Raw genomic sequence first — 24,462 nt, 5'->3', positions numbered from 1 at the left:
CCCTCGGAACTCCCGGTCCCATCCATTGGAGGTGCCTCGGGACGGGGCTCATCCCGCTGCCGAGTGGGCGGGACCACTCCGCTCGCCCCCGGTCAGGGCGGGGCAGCCCCTCCCACCGCCCCAGCGCTGTGCGGGGCGGGCGCCGGTTGGGCCGCCCCCGGCCCCGCCCCGGGCCGGGCTCCGCCCTCGGGGTTGGGCGGCATCGCTGAGTCGAGGCCAGCCGAGTCCAGCTTAGCCTGCCCATCGCCGGGGCGCAGAGAGCAGGACCGCGGTCCAGCGACAGCGACCAGGTGAGCTGGGACTGGAGCTGAGGCCGAGGCCGGGGCCTGGGGTGGGAGCCGCCGCCCAGTGTGGCTCCGGAGGCCCGAGGGAGTCAGGCGGGGGTGCTCCGGGGGGCTGAAGGAAAGGCGCCGTGTCCCCCGTGCCGCCTGGGGTCGCGGCATCCCCCGGGAACGGTAGTGGTACCGACAAGGAAAGCTCCGCTCCGGGCTGCCCCGCTCACACCGATTTCCGAAAGGGAAAAACCAAAGTCTTCGGGCCATGGCCCTTTCTCAGACTGAAGTTGAGAGCTTGAGGTGTATTTTATGAAGAGAGCGCTGAGACTTTACCCAACCAATAGACCCAGGAGTAAATTATAACCAAATACTCAAACGTAGCACAGGAAAATTTTCAACACATCCCTAGTGGTTGCTATTTTTCCAGAGAATCCCAGGGTAGCTATGGGAGAAGACTGCTTTGTGTGTGTGTGTGTGTGTGTGTTAGACAAAGACTCGGAAGTCACAGTTTGGGTCTGGCATTAAAAAATAGCTCAGGATCCTTTGAAAATAAATTTTTTTTTTAAAATTTTTTTTTTTTTTGCTCACACACAGTTGTGTTTCAGATTGTGTTTTCTTACAGGTAACGTTTTTAATGTTCTCTTTATCCATTTCCAGTTCTAAACCTCTAGTTACATTAATCACTTTGACTCCTTCATGAGAACTCATGGAAATGTTGGATACATATTCCAGTGTGCCTGGGCAAAGTGTGGTAGTAGGAATTTTTCTCCACAGACTCACAGCACAAATGGATGGCATATGCCGGGGTTATGTATCTTCACAGGGCAGGATTTGATACTGAGGTCTCTGTACTTTAATCTGAATTTGCTATGTTCACTGTTTCCGAGTTTTGAAAACCATGAAGAAATCTTTCCAAAGTGGAAAACCTATTCTAGGAGCAGAGGGAAGTGCAAAGCTCTGGTGGATGCAGCATCCTGCTGGCAGCACAGGTCTCTGGGAAAGAGTGCAGGGACAATCCTTTTGCTTTTCTGACTCCTCTACCAAGCATTAGGAATCTGTGGCTCTCTTAGCTACCCAGGTCCTGAAACTACCACATTTCCCTAATTTCTTTTGCCAACATGTGGTTTAACTTCCTGATAGGCAGGAAAGCAGGAAAGGGGAACTCTGATATTTCTGTCTTATTTTTGTGCCATCCTTTTTCCTTTTCTTAGGATGCAGACCATATGGTTTTCTTGCTTTTTTTGTTGTCCATTTCTTTAGAGGCACAGAGTTACATTCTTACCCAGGTGGGTCTCTAATTTTGAACACTTTTAAGAATGGTAGCATAGCACAGGAAACAAAAATATAGGCAATATGGTTAGTTGTGGTCACTAATTATAGTAGATGCTCTACAGGAAAAGGTATGTTTTGGAACAAGAACTCCTTAAACCTGTGTGTAGAGAGTTGTGGGACACACCGGAGGCAGGGTGGTGTTCAGAAATAGCCAGAATTCCCTAGCAGGAAGCCCTGTGAACTGTTCCATGATGCAGCCTTTGCTGGTCAATCAGTTTCCGAGGATTATGAGCTCAGTGGTGTTCTTTTCTTGTTTTGGACCTAGCAGCTTTAAGATAGAGGTGAACCCTTTACTGATGGAGCCAGAAAAAACTTCTCCATGGGCAGGTGACCAAAATTCCCAGTGCGCTGACTTTGGAAGCACTGGGTTCTGTTCACAGCCAGGACTTGCTCTGTTGCTTGCCAGGTGAGGTTGGATGCTTTCTCCTGTGTTCCTAATTGTGGCTGAGCTGGTGCTGTTACACAGCCGGCTGGTGTTTGAAATGCCAGCAGGAAGATGGAACAAATTGATTACTCTCAGTACTCAAAGTGATTCCCCCCCACCCTCCCTGAAAAACAACGTCTATGATAATTGCCGCACTGATGCCCAAGATTTTGTTAGTGGCTCACCAGGATCCTGGTCAATGTCTGTGGGATTTTTGCTGCCCATAAGTTGCATGAGGCCATGCTTGAAGGGCCCCATTTGCAGTAGTAGCCTCAGAACAGAGACAGGAGTTAAGCCTTGTTGCTCTACTTCACCTTTTGTGTGATAAAGAAGGGTTTACAGAAAACTGCAGGCTGACTGGTCTCAATAAAAACCAAACCTCTTAACTGGACAAACAGCTTCATCATTCCTTGTAATTGCTCAAGTAAGAAACTGTTCTCCTCCAGTGTTCAGTATTCAGTAGCCCTGGTTGGCACGGGCTGTTCTCAGAGTGCCCAGGTGCTATGGCAGGAAGGTGCTGTTTGCAGTTTTGCTCAGAGTACAGGCGGCTACACCTCATTCCTCAGGAGACTTTGGCAACTTTTGCTGACATAGGTGTCATTTCTATGGCCAACCTGGTAAACTTCAGAACTTGACAGTGTTTTGCCTCTGTGATGTCATCAAAATCAATTTAAATGTTTTACTTCATAAAAACAAAAACAAGGGGTGGACAGTTCTAACCCCAGATACCAGCTGTTTATAGGAAAGAGAGACTAGGTGTTGTGGGGCAGAGAAGCTTTACTAGTAGTATTTAATCTTCAGATTACTACCAAGAGTTTAGGGTTACTTTTAAAGTGAGTGTGCAGGCTGGGCAGTTGCAGGCGGAGGGGCCCAGCTGCACAGGCTGTGCTGTTTTCGTGGGTCCCACAGCTCTGGCTGCTCTCTGGAAACTGCTGCCACAGGCCCTGTCCTGCAGCCACTTGCCAGCGAGGAGGGGCCGCTTCCCACGAAGGCTGGGCTGTGGTTACTGAACTCTGTCCACTCAGAAGTGGTGGAAAGGAAAACGCTCCATTCTATGGAGATGTAGTAGCTGAGAAAAGTCCTTGGTCTTTGTTTCATCTCTTCCTTCCGTTTTGTTCTGGTTTTGGCCAGGTGTAAAATACAACTGTCAGCAATTTACAGGGAGGGGGGAGTGTCAGCTTTCCTGTTGAAGAAAATATCAAGGGTCTGATTGGGAAAGGAGAAGTTGAAGAATGCCATATGGCTTCTACCTTCCTGTATTTCACCCCAGAACTACCTCTGCTGAATGACCATGTTGTCTGTTGGCAGTTGCTAAATGGAGAACAGTTACAACAAATGATTCTGCCCTTACTCACAGGGGCCCACCAAGAGGATAGTATTACTATGTGAGGTATCAGAAAGACATGTCTATAAGGGCTAAATTAATAGTTAATCAAGAGTTATTTAGAAATGTCTTGATACAGAATCAAAATAGCAATGGAATAGAAATCCTGACATTTATGTTCTTCTAAGTGCAGTCTAACTTGGCTTGATTTGGCCTGTGGTCATCTAACTGTTAACATTAACTCATTTCATTTTTTACTTGCCTCTGAATATATTACTGTAGATTGTCCCAAACTTGCAAACTGCAGACTTCTCAAATAATAATAATAATAAAAAAATATTGTTAAATCAGCAACATGGATAAATATTAACTCTGGACCCCTCTGATTAGTGTAATTGCCCGAACAAGTATTTGTTGATGTTTATGCCCAACCTGCCCAGAGCCAGTTCTGTTCAGGAATATAAATTATCTTCCAGCACCAACCTGGTGCTGATGCCAAGGACATGATCTTGACTGCTTCCTAACTTAGCTTTGAATGTCTGAGCTGTGAGGAATGTGCTGTATCTAACCTGGAGCTCTTGGCAGCCACTAATGTCATTAATCCAGTGAGTGGAGAAGCCAGCGCAGGTGACTGGACAGCTGGAGCTGTTTTCTCTACACACAAGGGGCAAAGGAACCTCTGAATAGCTCAAGGAAATGCTCAGTGTTGTTGGAACAGTCACAGATCTGCTTCCCTAGTGCTTCCTTCAGCACATGTTACACTTGACCCTGCCAGTGCTACACACCAATAGGAGTCAAGTCATTGTCCCCAGTGGCAGATTAAACTGCTTGGCCATTGTTGAGAGTCCAAGATTTTTCCCTCTCACCCTGCTTGGATGTGCAGCCAAAGTAAACATGAGCTAATAAAAACTGTAGAGATAACAGATGCAGGCTAGTTATGGACTAACTGTAGCACAAAGATGTGCAAGTTTTGTTGGCAGCTTTTCTGCTTTAGTTTTGAAGCTCAATTACCTGAAAAAGAGGCGGTATAGATCAGGTATCACTTCCTCTCTGTTGCAATAGGGGAACTGTATTTATGTGTATCCTTGGAATGAGAAAGGCATCTGTTAGGCTGCTGAAGATCTAGTGCCTGCCTTGCAAGGTAATTCCTCACCTGGAAGCTGAAGGTGCTGTGGCAGTCCATGCAGCTTCAGAATATTCTCCTGTGTTTCCCTTCAGTCCATTTCCTTGTTGGCAATAAATGTTTTCAGTTGACTTTTTCACTTACTCAGCACATCACCTGTGAGGTAGCACTGAGATCCGCAGTCTGCTGGGGGAGTGGAAGGAGGTGAGATGTCTACATGGTTCTTGGGAGTGTCTCAGCTCATGGTAAAGGGAAGAATGAGATTGGGAGAGGGTCAAAAATCTTTCTGTTTGTGGAGCCATTCTGGAGTGACAGGGTTTGGATTGCCCCTGTATTCCTGTGGTGCAGTGCTGTTGGACACTTGTGTTACAAAAGGTGCTGCAGTGAATAGCTGGAGAAGTCTCTTAATTGTTTGGGAATAAAGCTACTTTAAAGTGCCTATATGTTGCCAGCGCACATAATTACTGTGTGTCTGGAGAGGGCTGACCCGCTGAAATCCTTCTGCAGTGGCTTTTGCTTCCCCTTTCCTGAGGCCTTTGGCTCTGGAGGGACAGTGCAGTTTTGCACCCTGTCCTTCAGCCCCTTCTGCAGTGGAATGGCCAGTGGTGACCAAAAGGTTAGAGAGGAACTGAGGGCTGAGAGTGTGATATGGCATTAAAGGATTAATGGCTGCTGGGCAATAACTACCATAAATGATGCAGACAAGTCCAGATCTAGGAACAGCTTTTCCTCTTTCATCCCAAGCCAGTCATGGCTCATGCTGACAGCACACCTGGAAATGAGGTAACTGAGTACTCTGCCCACATTGTTCAGATCTGGTGGGGCTTAGGCACAGACATAGGATGTGTTTTCCCTGCTCCTGGGCAACCTTTGTTCTCCTGCAGCCAGGAAGTCTCACTGATGAGATGAGACAAGACAGGGTGCTTCTGTTCCTTTCTCAAGAAGAACGCTGCTAATCCACCTGCAGTGTGACTTCCCTGAGAAATTTCCTTTCCAAATGCGGAGATCTTGCTGCTATTGAAGTATGAGATAGAAACACTTCCAGTGCTGCCCGAACATGTTATTTAGGTCAGTTGCAAGGAAGATGGCAACGTGAATCAGAGAAGGAGTTGAAAGAGAAGGAAAGTCATTAGACAGCACTTTGACATCCTCTGCCAATGCGGGGGTTTTCTGTGCCATGTTAGAACACATATTCATTGTCTTGTGTTCTCAGGACACTCCTGGGACTGAGGAGCTGGACTGGGAATGAACAATAGGGTTGCAAAGACAGACCTTGCCTTTCTCACTCTGTTAGCACCCAGTTCATGGTGTATGAGCTAATCTCACTTTCAGATAGAGAGAGCAAGCGAGAGAGAGCAATGTCTCCTCTTTATCCCTCTGGAAAACAAGATATATTGGGATCATGGCTCTGACTGCATTCATTTTGGGTGAATGAGTCTCCAGGAGATGCTTTCATGGAGACATAGTCATCGTGATGGGGGTGGAGCACTGACAGAGCAACTCCAGGGATGTTCCCCGGTGATTGGCACATCGTGCCTGGCATGGGGAACATAGCAGAGCCAATGGCCTGAGTGCCCTGGGCCAGCGTTGGGCTGAAGGGCTGTCAGCAATGGTGGGAAATCTCTGAAAATGTCCCCCTGGGTAGGGCCCTGCCCTGTACTGTTTCTCTTTGCAGAGGCAGCAGCCTGAATTTACCCGTTGCTCTGTAGAGACCTGTAGGCTAAAACAAATTATTTTTACACAGTAGAAAACATTGGGACCAACCTTAACTGATGAAGCAATTTGCCAACTTTTAGCTTCAAGGTCCCCAGTCCCTCAGGGCTTTCCAGTGTAATGGCTTGGGTCCATTTCCCAGAAAGATTCTCTTGGATGTGTGCTGTTGGCAATACTATAGCTCATTACTAGCCTTTTTATTTTTCCAAGCGCCAGCTCTTGTTAGCTTCGTTCTCACAGTATTGTTTTCTTTCTAGAAGAAGCTTTTGCTGGCTCTTCTAAACTATCGCATGGGAATTGCTTACTAGTTTAGATATTTTTTTGTTTGTTTTGACCCAAAGCTGCACTTTGCTCCCCTCTGTAACACTGCCAACATAATTTCCAGTCTCTTTTAAGCATATGTTTTGCAATAATGTCTAAACTCTTGGCTACAAGTAACTGCCTTACAAAGAGATTAGTATCTTCTAACGAAGGAATTGAGAAGCAAATAGTGAGAACAAAAGCAATATCTTCAGAGCCTGTAAGACTATCCTGACCTTTCCCAAAGGCCTCAGCCTGGCCCTCAGTGTTTAGGAGATGGCAGAAATCAGTGTGGACTTTGATTTGCAGAGGCTTCAGCCTCGCCACCGTGTTTGCGGGAAATGTGCTCAGCACATTGTGGCCATCTGGGCTTGACTGTACTATTCTGATAATCCCCAGGGAGCCTTCTCCAGCAAAGCTTATCCCTAATGGAAGTCCTCTTTGGCTGACCTTGCAGGAGGCTAGTATTAGCAGCATGGATTTTTGAGATTTGACAGCGGTATTCCTCATAGGAAGAAAATGGGCTTCGGAAGTGCTTTGTCCTGGGCGGGAAGGAAGGTGCCATTCACCAGATGTCCATCTGGGCACCCAGGTGGTATTACACAAGGAGGTCAGTGTTAGTGTTTTCTGAACTTCATGAGGAAGTGCTACAGGAATGCAAAGGCCATCAGAAAACCAATTGGAAAATTGCCTTTGCTTTAGATGGAAGAACCAGATGTAGCGGAGGTTGAACCTGGAGCCGAGTGACAAGCAGCTGCTTGCAGAGGAAGGCGAGAGTCAGGAAAGGGGGTCCTGACAGGAGCTGGAATCTTCATCTGGATCTAAATGAAGGTCTACTTTCAGAGGAACTGAGCTGGCTTTGCCAGAAATCAAAAGAATGGCTTGGTGCTCAACATCCCTGGAACTGAGAGGCCAAGATACAGGCTGCCAAATTCAGAAAAAAGGCAAGAACGAAACCAAACCCCCTCCCAGGCTCTGTTCTGGGGCTGTAACTGCTCTGCCTCAGATGTTCAGCATTTCAGGTGTGGAAGGGTGTATCCCAGTTTGAATGGCCAGTCCCATGGGCTGTGCTGTCCTTGAGTAGCAGGTTGTCTGCATTCCCCTTTGCACTGTGCATCTTCCAGTGTGTGTGCTTACAGTCCTGTTTTCGCTTCTCAATCACTCTGTGCTCTTGACCCACTCACATGAGCTGTTGAACCTGTGACATTCATTTGTCTTCTGCTCCCTCCTGCCAGTCCCTGGCCAGCCCTAATGAAAAGTCTCAGCTCTTTTCTTGGCCTTTTCCACTCTCCAGTTGTGCACTGGCTGGAGCTCACTCAAGGCTGCTTGTGAACCAAACTCCCAGGAGAGTTTGTGTGCTGGTGCCGCAGAGGCTTCTCTCCACATCTGTCGTGTTGCAGTTTGTCCCTGTGTTGCCCAGGCATAAGGGACTCTCCTGCCTCTCATGCCGTCCCATCTCTGCTGGCCAGCGCTTGTCAGCCATGCCCTTGAGAAATCTTAGTGGAGACTTAGACCTGGCAGATGGAGGCTGTTACCTCATTCCACAAAAATGCTTTGTTATTGAGAAAATGGAAACTGTCTGAGGTTTGGGAGCCGAATAGAGTCACTGGTGTCTGCTTTAACCGCAGCTTGGTGGTGACTGCTCAGAGTTCCTCTCTCTGAGCATTCGCTTTTCCTACACCCATAATCTTGAAGCCATCGGAGAGCTGCAATGACTTAACTCATTAGCTGAGCAAATGCTGAATGCTGTTGCATACTCTGCAGAAACTTTGCTAAACCCTAAGCATTTTCCAGCAAAAGAAAAATGATGAGCCAAGAAATAACCCTTTGCAAGCTGTTGGCCAGAGAAGTGATTCCTGTGGATACTAAGCCAAATTTAACCCTTTTTACAATCTCATCTGTGCCTCTTGTTTACTTGGCTTTGAAAAGCTGTATGAAGATTATGCAGGACCTTCTTGGAGAGAAAAGGCATACTTGGAGACTTATGCCTTGTAATTCTTAAACGCAGGTATCTGAACCCCAGTTCTGAAGAGAAACTTCTTTTCATCAGTGATTTTTAAAAGCAGTTTGCAATTTTCAGAATTGTGGATTTGGGAGTATAGAGAAAGACTAAAGATAGGGATGAAGTGTTTGCAAGCTCATTTTCATATTGCTGTGAATAATGACCTGGCTTAGTCCAGAAGAGCATTGACCTAAGTACAAGCCTTGTTTTAGTTAACAGATATTTGTGTGCATTTGTGAAACTGGCATCTGATACCTCCTGTTGAGAACACTGCATAAGCATTATTCACCAGCACCCTAACAGAGCTGAGAGCAGCAGTGCTAGCTTTTTGGAAATAAAAGGAACACTTTATTTATGTATTTTTAAGCTAATTAATCTTGGTGGGCCAAATAAATGTCTTCCAGCTGCTACAGATGGTTTTCACATGACTAAATATTTTGGTGCTTAGAAAAACCTAGAATACTGGAACCACAAGATATAAAGTATTTAATTATTACCCTGGAATGTAAATACGACCTTGATATTTTGAATTTGTTTGCCCAAATTTCAAGTGTTCTCTTAGAAATCCATCAAGTAACACAATTCCGATCTTGTTGTCTGTAAAGCAGAGCGACTACTCAGCATCTTCTCCAAGTTTATTTAAATATCAGAGTGGGTTTCAATAATAGGAATTTGCTGAACTGGAGAAATAACCCCAGCTGCTTAGGCAGAATCCAGAATTGGGGTTTGAGCTGTAATGGACTGGTTCCATTCTAGGTCCCTGTTTTCAGTGGGTTTACAGTGTAACCGTAAAAATCCTTTCCAGGCTGAGCTCTGCATCCTGAGGTATTTGGGAGATTTTTTAATATAAAATGTAAAAACAATTAACATTTGATTTTCAGACTCTATATTACCAGCTCAGAGCCCGTTCTGGCCATGTGTTGTTCCTGTTGCTGTAAAGCAACATTATTTCTTAAATTTCTGTTGTGGTCTGTACAGCTGTAGGTTGTACACAACCAGCATGTCTATTCAGTGCTACTTGTGAAAAATGTCTTTTTAAGGTTCTTCTAATGAAACGAAAGAAATTGAATCATGTAGGATGTGTATCTGAAAAGCCTAACCTTCAGCGTGGCTGAAAACAAAGATTTCTTTCTGAGATCCACACCTGATGGCACCATTCCTGGATATTGCTGAGATGGGAAGATGACAAAAAAAGAACAGCAACAAAAAACGTGGCTCCTGAACTGTCCCTGAGTGCAAGGATTGCTTTTGTCAGCATTGTGAGCCCAGGTGCCAGCCTAAACTGCTGACTTCTGTCTGGCTTTTGACATCACCTCACTACCCTCATTTAAGGAAAACATAGCTTTTTCTCTTCTTAAAAACTAACCCATTTTGAACTGGCATGTAACTCTGGTGCTGCCCTACTCCAGTTCCACCTGCCAGCTCAGCCTGCTCACTGCTAAGGCCCCAAGTTTAAATAGCAGGAGCAGCTACCAAAGGCATGGTGTGGGTCAAGAGATCCAGAGTCTGGATTAGCTGTACTTTTTAACCGTACAGCACTGTATCTGTCTGTTAGAGAGTTCAGAGGGACCTTAAAGACCATGTCTCTAGCTTCCTTCTTCCTCCCTTCTTCCCTGCTTCTCACAGAGTTTGGGTTGTGCAATCTCCAAACACGCATCTATAACACGCCTTAGTGGGGGTCACAGGCTCCACTGACAAGGATATGTGCTGCATCTTGGAAGGAGAAGAAAGATGGGACTTGGATCTTGGTTCCATTTTTAGTTCTGCAGGCCTTGCCTTGTGCCAGAACCCTCTTAGGTGTAAATCCCAGGAGAGAGATAACATTACTCCCTGTTCTTCAGGTATTATGACGGTAAATAATGTTTTTGCTTTTAGGGAACTGAGGAAGCCACAATCTGATGAGAGGTGCAGGATGTCAGCTCTGTGGAAACTAAACACTCTTGCATTGATGAAATAATGCTTTCAAGTCTATGATAGCTTTGAGTTTTAACTTTAGAAGACACAGACCAGAACTTTGAGTAAGAATGGAAGAAGGCAATGCAGAGATCTTGAATAACTGGGCCCCAAATAGATCACCCTGTTTGAGTCACGCTGACCCTTTCCCCCAGAAATCCACAGTTCTGCTGCTCACCTTGTTAGCACCTGACTTAGTAAGTCAGGCTAACAAGGACATTCATAAGCTTTTCACTTACTGCTAGGAGTGTTGCTTATTCCCTTCTTTTAATTTCTGTCACAATGACATTGAGCAATAGAAAGGGTTTGGAAGTGAAATATCTCTACACAAAATTGGAATTGGAATTCTTATGTCTCTTATGAAAATTTAAAGTAATTTGTATTGCAAGTGTCCGATTCCCAGTCACAAGTAGTGACATTTAAACCCCTGTAGGAAATGCAATCCCTGTGCTGATGTCACCCTCAGTTTATGACATGACTGCTTTTGTTCCTGGACAAGTACTTGACTCTTTTGCTAGTGAAATGATGATTTACTCTGGCTGGTGGCACCTGCTGTACCTGACCGTGGGGTGAAGGGTTGGGGAGGTCCCTGGGCAAAAGGCTGCTCCATTGCCTTCAGCAATGCAAGGTAACACAACTGCTTTAAACTTTTATCGGCGGGGGAGGGAGGGAGGGTTGCCAGTTTGGGACAAAGAGATTGTAAATGAAGCAGTTTTGTTATGATCAATTAGAGAACAGAGGGAGCCTTTTTGGGGCATTGGTGGTGTTTCCTTGAGGTGAAGCCCCTGATCCTCCGACTGCCTGAGCATGCAAACAGCTTTGGGCAGTCTTTCCCTCCAGTAAGAGTGCAGGTTGCTGCCTCTCCTGTCACTGAACCGAGTGGAGCATCTTCCCTGCATTGCCTCATATCTGCTGCTTCAGGGGCTGAGACAGCAGCTCTTCATGGTGTTTACCTGGAAGTCGCCAAGAGAGAAGCCTCTGTTAGTGAAAATTCTGGCTATTCAGTTCCTTTCCAACCTGTGAGAGATGTGTTTCATGTAGATTTCCTTGGAAATCTCAGACTGGAATGAGAGACTGATGCTCTGTAAGGGAGCCACAGACCTGGATCAGGGTCTCTGATACTGTTACTTCTTTTCTGTTCAGGTGGGGCTTTTTTTCTGTAAAGGAACAGTTTCTCCTCTCTTTCTGAGTTTTTAAGCACAGTCCATGTGTTTACCATGTGTGTCAGCAGCAGCTCTAGCTCCAAGACAGATATGTCTAGTGGGCAGGGGCATGGATGTTGAAAACTCCACATTAGCTGCGTGATATAAAGGCATTCATACGTTTTGTGACCACTTGTGCCTCTTAAAAAAGCTGTTTCCGCGTGATCTTTTGGAGGTGGTGCAGTTTTCCCTTTCATGAGTGCCACCAAAGACTGTCTCTGCACAGCACATCAGCGCATGTTGCATCTTGCAGTTTTCTTTTTAGTACTTGCAAGTAGTTATTTCTTAGAGATTTTATGTGAAATATGTGACAATTGCAGCTGATGACATCTATTATTTAAATTGTGCAGTACTTTAGTGTAATTTTGAAAGGTGCCAGAGTGACTGGTTTGAACATAACCAGCTCTGTATTGTGAAAGTAAATGACACCTTCAGTGCTGGCAAGGCAGTGGCTAGAAGAAGATGTTCCCTTCTCAATGATCCCATCTGTCCCCATTCTGCACTTTCCTGTCCTGTTGAGGGCTCGGCTGTGCTGCCCTTGAGAGAGGGCTGTCTTGTTTCATGAGGGTTGCAGCTGGCACACACAGCATCTCCCAGGCAACAAATGATCCTAGTTTTTGTTTCAGAGCACCTTCAAGCCGTTCCTGGGATGGTAACATGAGACAGTTTGTCTTTGCCAGGATTCAGTCCTTCCCCAAATTTAGAAGCTGCTCACATGCTGCGGGCTGTGGGCCTGGCATTGCCTCTGCTTGCAAGGGACACGGGCAGCTGTAAAAAGCATTTTATAGGGAGATTGTCCTTATTCCTTGGGCAAAGAGCCAGCGCAGGTGGAGAGGCCCACAGTTAGTGATTGGACTGTGGGAGAGAGTGTGTGCACTTGAGTATCACCGCAGAGTCTCCTGTCACCTTCCTGGCTTTCTTTTCCTTCTGCTTTCTGAGAGCCCCAAAAGGCACAAAGCTACCAGGGCTCTAATGCACGTTACCTCTCTCCATCAGTAGATCTGTTTATATGCAGGAAACCCAACTGCAAATGTTCATGTTTGGGAGGAAAAGAATCAAATCGGAAAAGGGAATATTTTGACCAAATTTGGTGAAAAAATTCACTTTGCCCTTTAAGTAATAGTCATGCATTAAATAAAGCATGTCTGGGTTATGTGTCTTTTCCTGCTACTGGAAGTCAAAGTTGCTTTGTTTATTGAAAAAAAAGCTGAAGCTGAGCAGAGCCTTAATAAGCAAAAGAGCTTTCAGGCTTGCTGGGGAGACAGGGAATAAGGCACTGGGCTCAGACCATGCAGGTTGGTTTTCAGCATGCGAGCACAAAACATGCTCACTGGCACTGCATCCACTGCTTGAGGCAGCCCCTTGATTGCTTTTGTGGGCAAAACAGAGGTATAATCTCATAAGTACCTTTTATTCAGAACTACAAAAAACTTTGTAAATGCTAAATTAAATTATGTATCTATCACCTCAGAAATAAGAATGGCTTCATCCTCAATTTAAAAAGCAGCTGCCTCAAAGGGAAGGAAAAGTGCAAACTGCAGCATAAGGCTTGAATTATGAGAGAACATTAGGGAAATAGAGTGGAATTACATTATTTTGCAGTGAGATGCACAGGCCCCAAAAACTGGCAACTAGAGCAGTCAGATTATGTTTTCTGCATATAGGCTGTGATGTCTGTTTGAATTGCAAGATTCTTGTGTACTGAGCAGATCCAAGATGAAGGTACATTGGCCTCAGTGTGCAGTTAGTCATTTCCTGTCATGCTTTCATGTTTGAACTCTGGTGTACTGGGTATGATCTTTATTTCATGGGGCTATTTTGAAATACTATTGCCAGAGTACTGGGTTTGTGCAGTTGGATAAGCAGTGAGGCATGGCTGTGGGTTACATGGGCATAAAGTAATTCAGCCCCAAATTAAACTTTAAGTGCTAGATTATAAATGCTCACAACATGCTTATTGAGCACAGTTGCACACCTGTTCCTTACTCCTTTTTAAGAACTAACAAGAGCAGCCCTCTCCCTGGACTTCAGCTCTTGCTCCTCTTATCACACTGAAGCTCCTGTGATCAGTCACATTGGGCTGGGGAGAAGTTTCTGATGTGTTCCTGTTTTGCGACTGCTCTTAGGCTTCCTTCGTCAGTTAATGGTGTGTTTGAATGTGATGGGTTCAAACTACCCAAATGGTTTCAGTCCCTGACTACCTGTTGAGTGCATAGAATTTGCTTACTTTGTACTCATTTTGAATAAGATTAACAGCTTATATCTTGAGCAAACATTCCACTTTAATGTTAGAAAACTGACACAGGCTGCCTGCTCTGAGTGCCTCCAGATAGCTCTGCTGCTGTTAGCTGCACCTCTGAAGGGCCAGGATTTTGTTCAGAACCTGAAATAGCTTATTAACTCTTACAGATGTTTAGTAATAAATTTTTAACTCTGAAACCATTCCCTCCTTTCTTCCTGGGCAGGGTTTTTAATTTTATGATTGTGTAGTAGGAACTCTTCAGCTTCTTTCTCTGACCCTGGTAGAATTAACTTTCCCTAAAGAAAGTAAGTCCAGAGCAAGGGCTGAATTGTCTCTTGGGTCTCTGCCTGCGCTGCCAGGACCTCAGGAGTCCAGCCTGGCTGTGGCTGTGCCCAGCACTGTGGCTGTTTGCCATTGCTCACCTTGGTCCGGGTGTGGTGTCTCTGTCACAGCTATGCAAACAGGGCAGGGCTTCCTGCAGGCACTTCCAGGCAGGCTGGGGGCTGGCAGCAGGGGAGAGTTCCTTGGTTTAATGGTAAAATCAGACATCTGTGGGACAGGTGTGCTTTTGGCACTTGCCCTTTATCTGTATGCAGAGCTATCAGGAGGAGTCTGTGATGTGGTTTTGCTTTTTGGATGGGGCACCTCAGAGATCTGAACAATGGGAAACCCTCATTTTGTCATTTTAAGACTATATTAAAATCATGCAACAATTTCGGTCTTGTGGTTTGTCAGATGCTTTAACAGATTCTGCTATTCCAAAATTGTGGGCATTTTCAGGAAGCTGCCTACTTAGCTGAGCAAGGGTGCCTCTAACAGCACTTATTTCATTTGGATGCATGGTGTTTCCTTACGGCAGTGCCAACCTTTTTTCTCAGTCTGCTGCAGAGCCCAGAGCAGCCTGTGACTGCTCTGGGCAGGAGGGTGTCCTACCCACACTTGGGGAAGTGCCTGTGGTGCTGCTTGCTCAGCAGAGCTTGGTGTATGCACATCTGTAAACTCAACACCCCAGTGGTGCAAGAGGAGGCTGTGGCCCCTACACTCATCTGATTCATTTATCTCCTGCCTTCAAGGCTGACTTTAAGAACCAAATTTCCCTGTGTGTCTGAGAAATGACCTGCAGCATCCTCTGGTTGTTCTGGTGATGGGAAAGCTGCCACGTGAGGCCTGTGGCTGTGCTTATGGTCCCTGCAAGGACTCTGCTCCTCACCACGCCAGAGCCCCCCTTCATACTTGAGATTTCAGAGCTGTCCCAGGGGAGGCTGAGGCTGGAAGGCAGCTTGGAGGTGAGAGCTGAGGGCAGGAAGTGACTCAGTGGTGCTTTGAGCAGGCGGGTGAAGGCTTGATGCAACACAGCTCCTGAGGGTGCCCCATGCAGGCTGGGTCTGGCTGGGTCACCCTGAAGAACACTGTGCAGCTCTGCCCAGATGCCTCTAGCTCTCCTCTAACATCACCGGAGCTGCTCTTCCACCTGCAGCAGATGTGGAACAGTGCTGGTGGGTTTGGGAGCAGAGCAACAGGGTGTACAGACAAGCAGAAGCATGAGGAGGTGCAGAGAGACCCCCACAGCACCCCAGAGAGCTGGCCCCCCACTCCCCAAGAGTGCCAGGACATGCAGTGACCCTGTGCAGAAGTGGTGTCAGGAAACACAGAATGAAAATGCTCTCAGCGTAATGGAGGGGCTGGAGCTGTTCCTCAGAACAAGCAGCTGGTTTCCCTTTTAGGGTCGGCAGCAGGCAGAAACAATTTCATGCAGATTCCAGGACCCATAAAGGTTCTGGAAAGGCAACAGGAATAAAAAGTGTTCTTCTCCTCTGCTGACCTTGGAGCGCTTTGAGGACTGTCTTCCAAAGCCATGTCCCTGAAGAGTTTCATCCTTACATGGGGAATACTCGCCTGCCCCAGCAAGGTTGTGCTTTTTCTTCTGCATGACTTTTTAGGTGTGAACTGCAACGGCTTGTAGCTGTGCTCAGGCAGCCCCAGGGAGGTGAGAATAGGCAGGGACCTGACAGACAGTCAGAAGCAGGTTTATTCCTGTGTCCTGGAAAGATTAAGTGTTTCCCTAGGAATAGCCTAGTGGGTTGTTCTAGGATGACTCTGTGGAGCAGATGGTTGCAACCTGACAACAAACAACAAACTGGTGTGAAGTTACACAAGGTTAGACATTCACCACACACACACACACGCGCGCGACTGTGCACTGAAGGAGTTGGTTGTATCAGGAACCATCTGAAAAGGCCAGTTAAGCTTTTCAGTGATTGTGTGGAGCAGAAAGCCAGGCCCTGGACTGTCTGTACTGCCTCCTTTACATAACAAATCCCTGGTTTACCAGCACTAAAATTAATGTAATGATCTCCTGGGGCTGTTGCTAAGCCTCAGCCATCGGCTACAGACTGGGGTGTCATTGGGTGCATGTCACTCTCTAATTAGAAAGTGGACTTTGCTGTGCGTCCTTGACAAATTGCTGACCTTTCCCATACATGAGGCTATTCTGAGCTCTGCTTCAGACTGATCAGATTTGCATCCGGGAGCATTTTGAATGTTGTTTGTGAGTGGAGCTCTTGTTCCCAAAGCTGTTTGTTCATAGGCACAGGAGAGGAACTGAACTTTCTTTGCTCCATGAGCACAACTATATCTGTCAGAGGGTAAGCGTAGGCAGCTGGCAGGCATATATCTGTGTTTATTTTTGCCCTCCGACAGCCAGTAAGACAGCTGAGCAATATCCCACATCCAGCTCCATCATCCCTGTGTACAAGGGACCTGCTTCAGCAGACCTCATTCCCCAGCACCAGAGCCATCTGGCAATGGCCAAACACTCTATTTGCAACTGCAAGCCCATCATTTTAGAGCAGCACCTTGGTTAGCATTTGAAGGCGTTCCTGACATCAGCCCAGCACACAGCTGATGTTTACAGGGTGGTGCAGGATGAGCACATGCTTTTTAGCACTACAGCAACAAGCCTGTATTGTACCTTCTACATCTGAGCCTCTGTTAAAAGGGTTTTTAATGCATTTTAAAACTCCACCTCTTTCCTTCACGTGTGGAAGCAATTTCCAGGTTCCTTATTACAATCACAGTAAGAATTGTGGGCTTTTGTACTATTTTTTTTCCTTCACTTCTTTTGTACCCCCTTCCTCTTCCCGGTGCGCTCAGTCTCGCAGTGCCACATCCGCAGGGGCAAAGATGCCGCGTTTGCTTTGGCGCTGCCCAGGGCTTTTACACCTCTGCCCAGCACTGCATGTGAGGCCAGAACGAAGGGAGCAAACAGCTTATCTAATACAAATAACCCTGAGCAAACTTCCTGGGCCTGTTCTTCTTCTGTGGAAAAGGCAGCGCAAAGTCTGCTCCCATGTGTACTCACCGCAGCCTTGGCCACATGAGGCTGCTGGGCCTGGCTTTGCTGCAGCCCGGGCATCTGCCAGTCTAGCCCTCTCCTGGGGCAGCCTGGGGAGCAGCACTCAGCTTGTAGCATGCAGCAGGCATTTGGAGACTTTGTGGAGAAACTACTCAGAGTGGAGGCAAGCCAAATCTACTGCTTCAGGGTCCTTTTCGTTCTCAGAGGGTTTATGTTTCTTCCTCTTCTGACAGTGTCAGGGTCAGGGCAGCAGTGCTCAGAAAGCTGAGTCCCTGGTAAAACCCCAGCTTTCTCCATTCAGGTTGCTTTTCCTTCCCTTGTGTTTTCTGATGTTCTCTGAGCCCGTATGACAGGACCACAGAGCTAAAGCACAGCCCATTGAGCAAACATGGAAGCTGCCTGCACTGGCAGTGCCACAGCTCCTAGGGCAGGAGTGGCCCTTTTATTCAAGACACACCTTGGAAAGTTTCCTTCACCGGGGCTGGGAGGAGGAGGAGGGTTGGGAATTTCATTTTGTTCTTTGCCAGAGACAAAGGTCCCAGGTGGCTTCAGGGAGCGAAGGCAAGTGGAATAGCAGAGGAGGCAGCAGTGGGTGAGAAGCAGCCAGGAGCTGTGTGGGGGATATGGGAGCTGCTGCCTCATTAGGGGAGCACCTCATGGGATGTCCCAGAGGGAAGGGACAGTGGGGGAGCCAGCCCAGGCTGGGAGCAGAGCTGGGGTAGCAGGTCCAGTTCAGCACCCTAGCTTTGCTGTGCAAACCACCCTGTGCCTGCCTCACCTCCAGTAACAGACTGGACATTGCCTTGTTCTGTGGGCAGCACATGGGGCTGCCAGTCAGGGCTCTGGGGAGGCTTTGTGGCCTCAGCCCATACTGCTCACAGGGACCCTCTGCAGAGCTGGTCCCACAGCCACGTGTGCAGGCCACGCTGGAGGGCACGGATCGGGCAGTGTCCGGGGCGGCAGCTGGGAACCAGTGTCTGAAAAGGGACTTTGTTCCCCCTCAGTTGGTCACGTAGCCATGTGGGAACAGTGGATTTATTCTCCAGCAGTCCTATCGGCACATACCAGAATTGACAACAGCTGGGAGCTGTGTGGCTTGACCAAGAATAGCCCTAGGGAGCTCAGGGCTGTGAGTCAGAGCTTTCTGGATCGGCTCCTGCCCTGGAGGCAGCCTCCCAACCTATGGCAAAGGAGCCTGTGGAGAGGGCGAACAGGGGCTGACAGGGAGCTCCCTGCCCCTTAAATGCTGAACTGGAGATGGAGCCATAATTGCTCTTTCTGAAGTGGGTGGGTTCATGAAGAACACTGCAGTGTGGGGTGCTCTGCAGCTGATGGCTCAGATGTAATTCCATGGGCTTGTCTACACTTGACAGCAATCTGGGTTAAAGAAGGCTGTGATTTTGCAAGTGGAAAACTCCATATTTAGGAATGACCAGGTTAAACTAAACAGGAGGAATGTATTCTTGTCCTGGAGTTAGTGCTCCAAAGAAAGTAAAACAATTCCACAAACCTGTTGTCTGTGAGGGAGACAAGGGGCAGGGAAAGATGTCTGGGCTCTTGCATGCAAAGCCCCAACAGCTCTATTGCTTGTGGAATATGCACCTGCCCTGACAGCTTCTCCCTGGGAAGTGTCTGTAGCTGGAGCAACATGTGCAGAACAGTTTGCTGGGATGAGGCTCTATAGCTAGGCAGTGTGGGGTACCCGATTCCTGCTTCCCTGCGGAGCAGCTGCTTTAAAGCTCTGGAGAAGTTCCAGGGTTTGAGCTGCTGGCAGGTCCTCAGGGAGAGCTTGCAGCCATTGGGAGGAATCCTGCCATGAGCCATGATGGGGAGGGAGCGTGGCTTTCCGAAGGGCAGCTGGGCAGACAGATCTCCCTCAGAGTGCGTGGCTCTCTGACGTGGCAGTGGACACGCACCCACTTGGCCTGTGTGTGGTCTTGGTTTTGATGCCTTTCAAAACTTTTCATGCAAAAAATTTCTCCCTTTTGGTCCTCATTTATACTTTGCTTCCCAGGATAACAGTCAGGAGCTCAGCTGCGTGCTGATGTGTCCAGGTTTTCTGAGTGGTGCTGAAGTGCTTCAGCTGTGAAGTGTAAACCTGAGACAAAGCTCATTGCAGGCCCTGATGTCTGCAGCTCTTTGGGAAGTTTATGCAGCCCCAGAGCAGCAGCACAGTGCAAGTCTGTGCCCTTTGGCTTAGTGCAGAGACTTGCGGTCCTTGCCCTCTGGAGGTGGCAGGGTGGCACAGGGACATCTCAGGCAGTGTGGCAGTGTAAGCTGATACTGACCCACACCTGCCCTGATCTCAGCAGGTGAAGGAGGCCCTCAGACTGGCACCATGACAGAGTGCTTTGACTGTGACAACTGCAAGGAGTCCTTGTATGGGCGCAAGTACATCCAGATGGACAACGGCCCATACTGCATCCCATGCTATGATGCCCACTTTGCCAACACCTGTGATGAATGCAAAGAGCTGATCGGCCACGACTGCAGGGTGAGTACAGGGCCCTCAGCCAAGTATGTCGGTTCCCAGGGCTATTGGTCCCCTCCTCATTCCACTGTGCTCCCAGGAGCTGTACTATGAGGATCGCCATTACCACGAGCATTGCTTCCGTTGCTTCCGCTGTGACCGCTCCCTGGCTGACGAGCCGTTCACCTGCCAGGGCGAGGAGCTGCTGTGCAATGACTGCTACTGCAGCGAGTTCTCCTCCAAATGCATTGCCTGCGAGAAGACTGTCATGCCAGGTAGGAGCAGGCAAACTCAAGCACTGCAGTCCATTCCCAGTCCCTTGGTGTCAGCTGGGGCTGCAGGTCCAGCGCAAGAGCAGCGAGGAAGAGAGCTAAATCTCTGCTCTCCTGCCCTCCTGTTACTGCACACAGAGGGCTGGGCCCTTTGCTTGTCCAGCAAGACAGCAGGATTCAAAGCTGCAGTCGCCACAGCAGTCCCATCTGTCTGCTACCCTTTTTCATGGGAAAGTGAATGGGGGAGGAGATAACAAATGGTTTCCAGGGCATTTTCTGCTGTGTGCTGACAAGAAGGAATGACTGAAGGTGCATGAGCGTCTCTGGAGATGGCCTGAAGCAAAGGCATGTGTCTTTGCTTGGCAATTCTGGCACCATCTTCAAATGTGGGTTACATCAGGCATTTCTGCCATGGCCTATGTGCAGGTGGGGGTGTTCCCACAGCCCTCCCTTGTGGCTGGGGTGTGGGCCAGGGACCCCCTTCTCCACCTGCCCGTGGTTCTGAACTGCCATGTCAAGGGCAGGCACAGAGCCAGATGTCCCAGACCACCTTTCATCCTGCCCAGCCCCCTGTGTCCCCACGTGTGTGTGTGTGCTGCTCCCTTCTGTCACTGCAGGGCTCTCTCTGCAGGGTCCCGTAAGCTGGAGTACAATGGACAGACCTGGCACGAGCATTGCTTCATATGCAGCAGCTGCCAGCAGCCCATTGGGTCACGGTCCTTCATCCCAGACAAGAAGGATTATTACTGTGTCCCCTGTTATGAGAGCAAGTTTGCTCCTCGTTGTACTCGTTGCAAAAAGGTACGTATAGCCTGACAACCTGGAGTCCTGAGTTCTGAGATAGGGAAGTCCCCACTCCTGCCTGAGCCCCACCAGAGGAGGGTTCAGGTGCCAGCACCCCAGCTGGACTGTTTCCCTTTGCCTGTGTGTCATCAACATGCACTCTCTTCCTGCAGACCCTGACAAAGGGAGGAGTGACCTACCGGGACGAGCCCTGGCACAAGGAGTGCTTTGTCTGCACAGGCTGCAAGACCCCCCTGGCTGGGCAGCAGTTCACCTCCCAGGATGACAACCCGTACTGCATCAAGTGCTTTGGGAACCTCTATGCCAAGAAGTGCAGTGCCTGCACAAAGCCCATCACAGGTGAGCAGAGCAGCTCTCCAAGGAACCCCATGAGGGGGGAGCTCTTTGTTGCAGTGCTCCTGGGGCCACTTGTCTGCCTTCGTCTGCATCTGTCCAAGTGGTGAGCCATGGGAGGAATTCCCTCTGCCCACAGGTAAAGGCTCCCAAAGTGATCCCTCAAAGCATTATCTCATGTCTCTAGCTTGCCTTGTTTGATATTGGTTGCCATGTCTTGTGGAAAGGTTGCTCACAGATCAGGAAAGCCTGGGACTTCCAGCCATATCTGGAGCAGCAGTGGGTGCAGGGGAGTCTGGACCTGCCATACCTGCCTAAGGCAGAGGAAGTAGAGGATCCTCTCCTGCAGAACCCCCTAAGAGAGTCTGGCCTCCTTCCTGCCCTCCCCCACTTGACCGTCCCCCTTGCAACTCCCATTCTCTTGCTGCTGGGAAGGCAGGAGAAGCCATGAATCAGCTGGTGACTCAAAGGATGATCTGGCTGTGGGCAGCTCCCAGGCACCCACTTCCCCTCTGGTCCTTATCAGTTTGTTGCAGTCCTGGGCAGAAGAGGGTCACAGCCCACCAGTCCAGCCACTGCCAGCAGAGGAGGGAAGCTCCTGCGGAGCCTCTGCAGGAGCCTTGGCCTGGGCTGGTGGCAGGAGGACTCTTTCCAGCTTTCCAATAGCACTGCCCTCCTGTGTCTACGGTGGTGGTGCAGCTCCACTCCCTGCTCCTCCCTGGTGATTCTGGTCCAAATATCTCAACCCTGTAAAGTCTGCTGTGAAATGATTTTGGTGTTCTTCCCCCCACCAAGAGTGGAGATTTGCATTTCAGATGTACTTGGTCCTGGGGGGTGTTTAGGTGCCATCACCAGCGTATGTGAAGACCTGACCCACAGATGAACAGAACAGGGCTCAGTCTGTGAGGAAAGCTCAGCCCAGTTTCCCCAGGGGCTCTGACACTGCTCCCTTTGTCCCTCCTGCAGGCTTCGGTGGTGGAAAATACGTCTCTTTTGAGGACCGTCACTGGCATCACAACTGCTTCAACTGTGCCCGCTGCAGCACTTCGCTGGTGGGAAAGGGCTTCATCCCTGACAATGATGAGATCCTGTGCCGCGACTGCAGCAGTGACCTATGAGTCTCCGAGGACACCGCGGGGCAGGGCTTCCTCTGTTCTTCAGGGCCTCTGTGCCAGATATCCCAGCAGCATTTCAGGGGCCAGGCACAAGGCAAAGGAGATGGGGGCTTGGCCCCAAACCGCGGTGTGTTCAGGGGGTTCCTGTGCCCCCTCCCTGAAGGCTAGAGTACGCTATGCTATGGCTCTGTGCAGAGTTGAAGCTAAATAAAATTGAAAAAGGAGCTTCAAGACCCCCATTATTTACTCTTTCTTTTTGCTTCCAGTCTGACCAGGCACGAGCTGAGCCCAGGGCCCCAGCTGAGTAAAGGGCAGCTTCAGCACTGGGCTGCATCTGCACGATGGCAGCATGTCTTTGCCCCCCCAAGCACGGCGCTGACTTCCCTCTTTTCCCCATGTGGTTCCCTCGCTCTGTGTGACACAAGGCAGTGGCTGTGCAGGGGGCATGCAGCTCATCTGTGCTGAGTTAGGGCTGTTACCATCACCACCACCGCCACCACCACCATACATGTGGCTGACCTGAGCATGAAGGGTCCTCTGCTCCATTTGGAAGGACTGGGGATGCCAGGCTGGAGTGTTGCCAGAAGAGCGTGTTTGCCCTGCCAGATCTCTGGAATTCTATAGCACCTCACTGTTTGCAGGCCAGACCCTTTGCTCAGTGCCTCTGTGAAGGTGCTCTCTCAGCTATGAATGAGGAGCTCAAGTTGCTCATAGGTACAGGGTGTTCTGCCCACCCCCACCTCCCTGCCTCTTTCCCATCCACCTGTGCCATGACCTCCCATGGCTGCAGTGGCTAAGGTGGAGCTGGGACTGTTGGCCCGCTGCTGCTCCCCTGAGATGTGCCTAACTGAGCCCCTGAGAAGGGTGTGCTGAAGGCTGAGAGCACTGAGGGCTTTATTCCTGCTCTGTCCCTTTCATGGGGATCCATGGCACAGGCACTGCTGTACAGAGCCCAGCTGCCTGTGGCACTGGGAACACCAGACACCTCTCTTAATTCAGGGAGGGGAGTGTTGCCCACAGGCCGTGTCTGTTCTTGGGAGCTGCTGGGAGTACTGGGAGGGAGGGTCTGTGGGAGCACAGAGCTCCAGCACAGAGGGCAGCGGGGTGCCCACAACCTGCTCCTACCAGGGCTGCCTGTGTCCTCCTGCGGTGAGCATCACCTGTGGAGGCTCCCCCCAGCCACACTCACTGTGTCCCAAATGAGAAGCAAAGCAAAGGTGGCATCTGAGGGGGAGGCTTTGCATAGCCCAGGTCCCTGTGCTGGCCCTAACTGTGCAAAATAGGATGTCTTGAGCCATCCTTGCCCAATGAGTGGCCCCACTCAGGCCCTTCAGCAGTAGGATGCCCATGCCTGCCTTGTCTCTACATCATTCTGCTTCTGTCTTGCTGGAGCACTTACGCTAACCCTGCTTTCCTGCTTATCAGCCATGTGCTTTTCTGAAAGCTTGTTCTTGTGGGTTTTTTTCCTTTTGTACTCATTTGTCATGATTATCTGTCATTTTGTACCAAACTACAGGATGAAGGGGCTAGCCCCCCACCTGGGCTTCACTTAGGAACAGAAAATGTTATGCATGTTGAAGTGTTATTAACTTTGTATTTAGATCCTTGCTGAACTCTTGTTTGGAAGCTTTAATGCCAGTAAATTGGAGTTTGTATGTTTGCTATTCTGAGGAGCTTGGAGCCGTCTCCAGAAGGAATTGCCTTAAACCTCACCCTCCTTTGTATTTCCTACAGCTTTATACAATAAACTGTTTTAGTGACGCTTACTCTCCTTTGTCTCTCAAACAGCAGGCACAGGGCAGAGCACTGTCTGAGTTGGTGCTGGGCTCTGCTCAGCCTTGTCTTGCCCCAAATCCCATCCTGGGGACAGTCAACCTCCACAGTGCTCATGCCTCTCTTCCCAAACCAGAGCCCAGCATCAGCTGCACCAGTGCCGTGGTTATGGTAGAGGAGAACAGCAGCTCCCTCCTCCCACTGTGGGGCTGCGGTGGGTTCCTGGGGCTGGAGCTGCCTGTCTGTCCGTGCCTGCTGTCTGTTCAGGCAGGCAGCTCTGCAAGACAGGCCCTAGCAGGACTTAGGCACTGCTCGATGCCTCAGTGCCCCCGGGCTGGATCTCTGCGGTGCCGGCCCATGTCCCATCGTGCAGAGGAGCCTCCCTGCCCTGTGGTGGGCATAGCCCAGGAATGTTGCTGGAGCCTTCAGCGAGGTGTCTGTGGTCCCTTT

At 49.0% G+C, this 24,462-nt stretch overlaps 1 protein-coding gene across 2 annotated transcripts; it reads left to right on the top strand.

The window, feature by feature from the left end:
• The first annotated feature begins 163 nt into the window (after nucleotides 1–163).
• FHL3 (four and a half LIM domains 3) lies at nucleotides 164–24,000 on the top strand. 2 transcript variants are annotated; one of them, XM_050326505.1, is made up of 6 exons: nucleotides 164–290; nucleotides 19,555–19,739; nucleotides 19,816–19,990; nucleotides 20,619–20,788; nucleotides 20,944–21,130; nucleotides 22,091–24,000. In XM_050326505.1, exons 2-6 carry the CDS (start codon nucleotides 19,584–19,586, stop codon nucleotides 22,240–22,242), a joined length of 840 nt encoding a protein of 279 aa, XP_050182462.1. In that variant the 5' UTR covers nucleotides 164–290; nucleotides 19,555–19,583; the 3' UTR covers nucleotides 22,243–24,000. The 2 variants fall into 2 exon arrangements, with proteins under 2 accessions (XP_050182462.1, XP_050182463.1); XM_050326506.1 differs by having other exon boundaries at nucleotides 185–290; nucleotides 19,558–19,739.
• Nucleotides 24,001–24,462: the final 462 nt, after the last annotated feature.

This window comes from Myiozetetes cayanensis, unplaced genomic scaffold, assembly GCF_022539395.1.
Source record: "Myiozetetes cayanensis isolate MyiCay16 unplaced genomic scaffold, myiCay2020 scf31, whole genome shotgun sequence".
In the NCBI taxonomy this organism is placed as follows: domain Eukaryota; kingdom Metazoa; phylum Chordata; class Aves; order Passeriformes; family Tyrannidae; genus Myiozetetes; species Myiozetetes cayanensis.
The sequence above is the reverse complement of the archived record's forward strand: the minus strand, read 5'-3'. Positions and strand labels throughout refer to the sequence as shown.